General features: G+C 35.7%; 1 protein-coding gene across 1 annotated transcript; it reads right to left on the reverse strand.

Annotated features, from left to right (window-relative positions):
* Nucleotides 1-686: 686 nt before the first annotated feature.
* On the reverse strand, nucleotides 687-4,914 carry LOC111999270 (protein kinase STUNTED). The gene is given in 11 exon segments (XM_024031397.2): nucleotides 687-1,075; nucleotides 1,077-1,286; nucleotides 1,619-1,768; nucleotides 1,864-2,011; nucleotides 2,152-2,231; nucleotides 2,322-2,485; nucleotides 2,601-2,849; nucleotides 2,951-3,685; nucleotides 3,767-4,016; nucleotides 4,260-4,357; nucleotides 4,498-4,914. Coding segments are annotated over 11 exon segments (2,307 nt in total). The 5' UTR covers nucleotides 4,673-4,914; the 3' UTR covers nucleotides 687-1,027.
* Nucleotides 4,915-9,703: the final 4,789 nt, after the last annotated feature.

Genomic DNA, 9,703 nt, shown 5'->3' on the forward strand with positions numbered 1-9,703 from the left:
TGACAAGTTAAAAGTACGTAGAGATCAGAAATTGGAAGGAGAGAAGAGGAATGAGGCAGTGTTTGACGAGTTAAAAGTACTAGCAGTCATTTTAAACCCCATGATACCTTGACAAGTGTTGTACACGTACAATGAAACAAGGCACTTCGGTACAAGATATAGACTATAGAGTGATGTCAATGTCTACGTGTGGGTGATGAACATCAGAACATGGAGTGTCGGTGGCGATTATTATTTGGGTGCATGAGACCTGTTTGACTTGCCATTACTAATGCCTAGAGCACCACTACAAAGTAAAATAGTACACATTTCTAGAGTAGCACTTGTAGCTTTCGTGGTGTTGGAGACATTGATGACTTTATAAATCCACGTGAGGATACAAGAGCGTCGGGGTAAAAATGTGAGGACCCAATAGTAGATGTTGATGGTAAGTGGGGAGGAATCTATACCAAAGTGGGTTTGGAGGGAAAATGCAAACAGAACGTAGCTCAACAATAATTGTAGCAAGTTCAGGATGATAAAGACTTGTATAGTCCTCATATGGGCACTTTGTGAGTCATAAAGTTGCAAATATCAAATGCTGTTGCATCAAATGGTTAGTAAACAGATGTAAATATGTAATCAAAAGATGGATAAATCAAGCACAAAATGCTGCATAGCTCTTACTAACCAGCTTGTTCTGGATATGAGCAATGTTTACTTGTGATCACAATAGTATTAATCTCTTAAAATTACAACATATTCCACTCTCATTTTGATTGAGATTTTTGGGAATAAAACTGACACTTGTTCTCTTATTTTATTTTTTTAACCATCCTTTTCTTTCTCAGAGGAAGCTAGCCCCAACAAATTGGGACTAGATTCTCAACTAATTGGGGAAGGAGGAGGGCACACCCACAAACAACCTCTCATCCAAAACCCATCTATATGAAACCGAGGGAAGACACAAAAGCCAATGAAATGGCAGGGAAAAACAAAAGAATGTACAAAAGAATCACACAATGGAGACACCAATTTTTTCTAGCAATTAGCTAGTAATGTGGTTAGTCGAAGCTTGATGAGCGGCTCCACCTGCCTTGCAAGTAGTCCTCTAGTGACACACTCTGCTCAATGCTGCTCATGGAGAGTGAGTCATCCCCCACATCAAGCAATGCAAGGTTAAGATGTGACTGCAGATTAGAACGTGGACAAGCTTCGCCATCCAGCATGTCGGATTCATCTGAAGCATTAACTTGTAGCCTTGCCCACTTGGTGACCTCAATATCACCTTGAAGGAGCTTCAAAACCTGTGGCCAATGAGAACAGATATAAATTTAGACAAATAATCATAGAAAGGAGAAAAAAAATGTTATTTAGACGAATATAATCTTAAAGAATCTACTAAGGAGTTGAGCTATTATAATTGAGGGACCACATGATGAGGGATATGCAAGTTATAAAAAGTGAGATTAGGGTCCAGAAAACAACATCTTCACTCACCAAAAAAAGAGAGAAGGAAAGTGTTTGGTGGGAGGGACAGCAATTCCAATAACATTTAGAATATGACATGGGGGCAGTGAAGGCAAATCATTAAGTATAATCGAAGGGAAGCTATGAAGAAGAACTAAAGATGACTTACAATGCTTATTTGAGGCCGAGCTCGTGGGGCACGCCTAATACAAAGTGTGGCAGCTAATATCATCCTCTCCATCTGGTCTTGATCATAGTTATCGCCTAAGCTTGGATCTAATAATTGGGATACCTTTCCATCATTTAGAATTGGCTTGGCCTGGACAGCAAATTTAAATCATTTAATCCTTCTTTAAGATATAACATCGAGAGGTGAGTTCAGTACTGATAGCCCCATGAGTAAAGAAGACATACCCACATGACTAGGCTTTCTTGGCCTTTTGGATATTCACTGCTTATAGGCTTTCTTCCTGAAAGAAGCTCAAGAAGTACAACACCAAATGCATAGACGTCTATCCTGTCATTTACCTTGCCATACATGAAGTACTCAGGAGCCAAGTAACTGCAGCAATTAAAAAAAATAAATTTTACCGTTATTCAGGAAACAATTAAAAAATGAAACTATTATTTTCTCTTTGAAAGGAATGCTGAGCTTGCAGATAAGCTATGGATGCTAAAACTATGGAAGTTGAAGTTACAAACCCAAAGGTGCCTGCAACATCCGTGCAGGTTATGTGTGATGAGGAGGTTGATGCCCATACTGCAAGTCCAAAATCAGAGAGCTGAAGAAACCAAGTAACATAACATCAGCATCAACAGCGCAACAAGGAGAAAAAAAAAATCACTAAATTAAGACATAAGCTTTACATCACCTGTGGCTCAAAATCATCAGATAATAGTATATTTGATGATTTAACATCTCTGTGAATCACAGGTTGAGCACTGCCACTGTGCAGATATTCCAAGGCCTCAGCCACACCCACAGCCACTTTACATCTCTCACTCCAACCAAATGCAAGAGGATCTTTCTTATTCCCTAAGTTAGCAAGAACCAGAAAAACATAACATTAATTAGAAACTACTTGGAGCCTGTGTAGCATAACAATCTTCACTTTTCATGGTGTTCACAATAATTATATGTAATTTTATACCATGAAGGTTCTCTTCAAGGCTTCCTCTTGATAAGAAATCATAAACCAAGAGAAGATTGCCATCCTCAAAGCAGAACCCCACAAGGGAAATAATGTTCTTGTGATGTAAGGTAGTAATAATTTCTATTTCCAAGACAAACTCCCTCAAAGCATCTTCAGATGGCTTTAAGATCTTCACAGCGAGTTCCCTCCCGTCAGGAAGGAAGCCTCTATAAACTTGACTGCTGCCTCCTTTCCCAATCAAGTTTTCTGGAATTACAGAGCAAAATACTTGTTAAAGTAAAACCACATTTACATACAACGGACTATAAGCAAGTTAATTCGAATATGAAATGTGGATCAGAACAAACCTGGCGAAAAATTCGATGTTGCTGAAAGGAGTTCTGGGTACTTGAACAATCTGCAACTTGATGAGTGTTTCTCATGAAGATCCTCCAATTCTTTTGGTGGGCTGCTGGAATTGCGTTCAGGTGAAGGTGGAGCAGTCAATGTCTTGGTATCCACTGGAACAATAGCGCCACTCTCACCATCTAAAGTTGAGGACTGATCTTCACACTGATCACAACTATTTTGTTTGTGATCTGAATTAGTAATATGCAAATACTTTCTACTAGGCAACCGCAATGCCCATTGAACCACAGAGATCTGCCGCACCAAAGACCTCTCAGATTCTTTTTTATCTGGCAGAATAGAACGACGAAGTAATGGCCAGCCGGGTTTTGATTCTGGTAATTCTTTTTTCAACACAGAAATTGAACCAGACGCTGCTTCTTCCTTCTGTACTGGCACTATAGCCAAAGACTTGTCTTCAACGCCATCATTGGAAGAGTCTTCTGCAGATTGCTCGCCACAATTATCTGGCAAATCAGAGTTCGACTCACAAATTGAGCATTTCTCCTTCATAGCACTCTCTCTACCATCCAGAGCAGCTTTAGCTAAGCCCTCCTCCAATTCTTGGTAAGTACCACCATCAAATCTCTCCTTTAAACTCACACTGGCATTGCCTTCGTTCAGTACTTTCGTGTTCTTCTTCAGTGTCCCCTGAATCATTCTAAGCAACCCATTTCGATGATGATCTTCAGTTCCTGTATTAAGTACATAATTTAAGAAAATTGTACAATAATTCGTTCCAAAAAACAACAAATCAATGATAAAAAATCCAAAACCTTTGGAGTAGCTTGCACTTGTTGGAGACCCTTCTCTCTTGAACACAACTTTCCCATTATTAACAGCAAGAACCCAACAATCCTTGGGCAATTTTTTAGCACAGTACTTAGCCAGCGATGTCGATGGCCGCAATTTATGGTGGTTACGAGCAGTTCCGACAATAACAGTAGCAGCAGAATAAGATTGTGCTTCTCGAACTAAAATTTTCTTAATTGATGTACCTCTGCAAATCTTAAGCTTGAGATCCACCTGCAACATTTCAACCAAATCCTCTACCTTTCAAAATTTTTTTAGCTAAAACAAAAACGCTGAAACTACAAATTTTGATTGTTGATACAAATAACAAAAAGAAATACACATGCAACTCAAGTTTCACTCTGTTTAACTTAGTTTTCTGCTTTCAAACCAACCAAAAGCAAAGCAATTATATACTAGCAAAATTCCATGAATAAATAGCACAAAACCCAGAAATAATTTTGCAGGAAACCGAACCTGTTTGAGGTTGCAGAAACCTTCATAGACGTCAAAAACAGAGTCAAATGCTTTGACAAGCGAAAGCAGAGATGACTTCCCATCTTGATCCACAATTTCTACACATATTTATCCATTTCACAACAAAAACAACAAACCCCATCAAAACCCAGAAATAAAATTAAAAAAAAAAATCAAAAAACAAAAACCAAGTACAAAACTTTATATCATAAACTTTGTTCATGTTTTTTTCCATTACCATCATGTCCAAGAACGTGAAGAGCAACAACAAGGTCACCAGGCTGAGCCACCTTGACCAGAGCCCATGTCAGCAGTTCTCTGCTAGGTGAGTCTAGCTTCACCCCCACCACCACCGTCCGGCCACCGGACTCGCCCAAAGCCTGGGCTTCTCCGACCAGACCATTTTGCGGCATTTTTTTTTTATTATTCAAACTCAAAAGCTGTCGCTTTCCGACCACCTCGTCGTTTTGTTGCCGGTTATTGCAGTCATGTGAGACATATATATAGTAGATACATACAAAATAGAAATAAATAAAAGTGGTGCATTAGAGTTAGAGCGATTATGAAAGTTGGGTTTGGCTTTAACAGTCAAGTTGGTTTGCTTTTCAAGCTCGGACACCAGAATAGAAAGAGATAGGGGGAGGGAATGTTTACACTACACTCAGTTCTATTTTTAGCTTCCTTGAATCGCTTTCTGATTATGCTTTTATAACATTTCTTATCATCAATTTTATTATTATCATCATTAGTTGTTAGCTTTAATTAACGTAATTTAGCTTTTCCTTAAAATAAACAAAAAATTAATGTAATTTCGTTTTTGACGCAAGATCTGTGTTGAAAATTAAAAATGGGCCATGGGACTCCACCTGCAGTGGACGTGTAAGCTAAAATTTTAGATCAAATATATTATAAAAATAATTCAAAATCAATTTTAGATTTTTTTTTAATAGTTGCTAATTCATAGATCAAATCATTTTCCTCATATATTAGACCTTTAAAAGTTTTGTGCATAAGAAGTTATCGGTTAAGTTACAAGATTGTTGACAATTGATTCTTAAACATAAACATCACTCGACACTTATTTTACTTTCTTTTTTTTTTTAATAGATTTATTTCATATTTTAAATGTTGATATATACTAATTAAAAATATTAATATTGAATGTAAAATTATGAAAATTATATTTATGGAATATACATTAATGTTGCGTTTGAGATAATTTATATCGGACAACTTCTTTTACTTTTTAGCTTACTTTTACAACTATTTATGAGTAATATTACATTTTTTTTTTATTGTTCATGATTAAATTAACTTGTAGTTTTATTTAGAATATTTTCAGTAAAAAATTTTCAATTTTAATTAAATAAATTGTTCTCAAACGAATTTTAAATGTCAAAGTTTTCTACAAAAAAAAAAAAAAAGTATCAAAGAAAAATTAGGTATGAGGTTAGATCTGAATCATCCGACGATGTGGGGCCACAGTAAGTGTAAGAAATATAGTTCTAACTGAGAGTGTACTAGATCTTAAAAGTGATTTTTTTTTTTTTTTTCCTTTCATCATTATTTTTTATTTTGAGATGCAGCCTATTTTATTTATTTATGGAAATTGATTGTTTAATTATAAGACTAATGACTGATCTCATATAATCAGATCACACGAGCGAAGGAGGACCCACCAGAAAGTATTTATTTTCACCTAATAGGCAATAGGCTATAATTAATTGGTTATGTTACGTAGCGCGGGTGTTTTTGCTTATTTTGAATGTCATTCTCTTTCTTTCCCTCTAGTTTGTTCTCGTACGCATTATTTGTCTACTTCTTGTTGATCATTCAATGTGTAATGTTTATCTATTAATAGACTTTCAATAAGGAAATTTCTATGAATAAAGTAGGTACTAGTTGATCATTCAATTAACTATCTACAAGTTGGCAATTACTTATGGAAAATTTTAAATTGTTGGTCCTTGGACCACTCTAAGGGTTGGTCCATCTTGGATATACTAATTAGTTTTAAATTTTTCTTGTTTCTAAACTTCCCTCTCCATGTTGCTCCATCTGTCCATCGTTAATGGCTTTAATTTTATATGCTAACTAGGTTATAACTCATGTATATTGCGTAAATATTTAATAGCGTTGATGATTTAAGTTTGAGTATTACGAATTAGTAACTTGGCATTTGTTTCAAACAAAAAAAAAACTTGGCATCAAAATTAAAATAGACACTTGACATAAAATTAGACTACAATTGAAAGATTATTTGGATTCTAATTGTGTTTCGACTTTAGTATATTATGTATGATTAGTTGCTTCTAATTAGCTTGACTTAAGAAGAGGAACCCTTTAAGGCCCAAGCATAAGGGGTTTCTAAACAAGCTTTCAAGTCAAGGGTTTAATCCAATTGGGTCAAATATGAAATCATGTTTACGTGACAACCCCACAACACCCTATTGTGCAACATTCTCCATCCACTTATCAGTATTTGAGTAAAGTACTCTCAAACAAGGACCACATGATGCAAAGGGCCTTTCACTCTTTATAAGAAACTGGATACTAATTTCACTCACAATATATATATATATATATATATATAAAATATCCCCCATCAACCTTCAAAATACTGTTATTTTACAATTATTTTCTATGAATAGACTAATCCTACTAGTTGGTTCAAAGCTTAAGAAGTAGGTTAGTTCATCCTTGCAAGATTTTACCAGGTGAATTTTCACTCATTCCATTAATCTATTCGGTTAAGGTCTTTAATGCGATTCTTCTCTTACAAATTTACCTCTGTTTTAATCTTAGCCTATGTATTTAATCCAAAATTTTCACATTGCTTCTCTTCTTTTTTTGAAGCAACACATTCCTTCTCTTTAGATGTAAATATAAGGCTAAATATTAAAATTGTATGGGTAACTTTCTAAGATTATTCATAATTTCAAATTTTCCAATCCTGTGTTTTATTTTCAGTTATATATTTTTTTTGAGAATCTATTTTCATTTATATTGGTACCTTGATCTAGCTCTTCCAAGTTAAATATGAATAATTTTGAAATTATGAATAATCTTAGGAAGTTACCCATACAATTTTCATAATCTTAGGAAGTTATGAATAATTATAAAACATGGGACGGGAAAATTAGAAAATATGAATAATTTTCAAATTATTCATAGCTTCCTAAGATTATTCATAATAGACCAATGACCATTGGCTAATGGTCATTGGTCTATTGCAATTTTCTTTCTTTGTTATGCTAGGGATTATAACTTTTTCTATAAATTTTTTTAATGTAAAATCTTAACCTGTCAAAATTAAAAATAGGTTTTTATAACTATTATCTTTGAACTTTCGTACAAGTGTCAAATTAGTTTTTGTACCTTCAATTTGAATAATTAACTTCTAGATATTGGATAAGACAAATAATTTTTTTCTGTTTGTTTAAGCTAAATTCTAATGGATTTAATCACATGATGTATACATGGTAATAATAACATTTCAAAATTATTGATAGTCCAATAGATATGATGTGTACATCACTTAATTTATAGATTTGCTAGACTTTAACAAGAAATTTTAACAAAATGTTTGATTTTTATATTGACCTATACTCCAGAGGTTAATTTTTCTAACTTATAACCAAAAGTTCAATGGTCAAATTAATCTTAATGTCAAAGAATATGGGCTATCCTATCTTTAAAAAATTGCCATAAAATTAAAAATATTCCTTATAGTTTAATCTAGCAACATGTAAACTGTCACCTTATGTCATCACTGCCAAACTGGTAGGGTATAAATCTTCTGGAAAGTTTCATTTAATGAATAAAGCATATAAAAATCACATAAAAATGAAATCAAATGTGGAAAATTGAACAATATTTTATTCAATACTCGTAATCATCCACTTTATAAGTCCACACCAAATACTCATGGATTATAAATTACATTATCTATCAAATACTAACAGGGCCAATCATCTAAGTGGTATAAATCATATTCTCAATATTAAACAAGCAATTAATTATTGAAAAATGAAATTTCCGATCACGAAGTTAGACACGAAAAGAAACCAAACCATGATGTTAGTTATCGAACGTAATTGTTTATTGTTTCATAGAACGATAAGTAATGATAGTTATAGTAGTCATCATTTTGAGTTGTGCAAGTGTTAACTAATATTTAGGCGTTATTGCCCATTACCATTAGGCGAATCAAATCATTCCTTTTGCGTTAACATTTATACATCAATGGTCAGTCCAATAGACCATGCAGCTAAGTTATGTACTCTCTCTCCACCTTTTTTGTTTGTTCAGTTTAAAAAATCCTTCTAAGTGAAATTACTTCCCCCCCCAAAAAAAAAAAAGTGAAATTACTTTATGTGGGGCCAGAAAATCGGGTAGCCTTGGCCCACTCCAAGCCAGGCTCAAATGGCCCACGCCGAGGATGCATGATGGGTCCGAGGATGACCCTGTCCTCGGGCGTCCGAGACCTCAGAAAAACATGAGGACCACCCTACCAAAGGACTCCTGGAATATCTGAGGAGGAGAGGGCCCAGTGCCACGCGTTGGCAACAGAAGTACGGAGAAGGGGAAAACCCTGGGCGAACTGTCACCTCGGCATTGAATACGCTCACCTAAACCTTCTGGCCGCATTAATGGGGATGTAACCCCTTGACAGGGCAACATCAATCAGGGTGAGCCACCTGAGCACGGATATGACCTCTGATGGGACAAACGGTCAGAAGGGAGGCCAATAGATGATCAACAGGAGGAGGAAGAGAGTGATACATAAGAAAGGGGAGCAAAGTGTAAAGGAAAAGGAGGAGAGAGGGGGAATAAGTTTGGAGAGGAAAAACCTCCACGGCCATGGTTTGAGGAGCATCCCCCAGTTGTAAATTGGTCTTAGTATCTTTCAATAAAAGAAAAGTAGTTTATGCTTCATGAAGGCCGGCGAGTGCCTAAACCTTCGATCCATTCTCTACAAATTTATTGTTCTGGGTTCGTTGGGCCTGGGAGAACCCATATCTTTTAGGCTACAAAAACGGACCCTACAATTGGCGCCGTCTGTGGGAAGGATTAGTGCGCTGACCGACGCAACAGGTGATCGTTCTAAGTAATCATTCTACGGAAGATCGGTGGTGATTCAAAAAAAAAAAAAAAAAAAAAGAACCACCAAACAAACATTGCAGAAAAATAAAAGTTCGAAACAGAAGATTCGACAGAAACGGAAAGAAACTGCACATTACCTTATTGAACAAAAAGTTACAATGTACAAACAGAGGCTTAGGCAAGCGTGTTTTAAAACTACTCCTACAAGCTAATCCTACAAACAGAGGCCCAGGTGGAACCGTCCTAAAACTAGCTAGAGGGAAGGGGGCTGAGGCTGGCTTGCTTCAAGGCCACCAACAACTCCTTTCTCGGTGCGGCGGAGCTTGAACAAAGCGAGG

This window comes from Quercus suber, unplaced genomic scaffold (genome assembly GCF_002906115.3).
Source record: "Quercus suber isolate HL8 unplaced genomic scaffold, Cork oak 2.0 scaffold_4, whole genome shotgun sequence".
NCBI lineage: Eukaryota > Viridiplantae > Streptophyta > Magnoliopsida > Fagales > Fagaceae > Quercus > Quercus suber.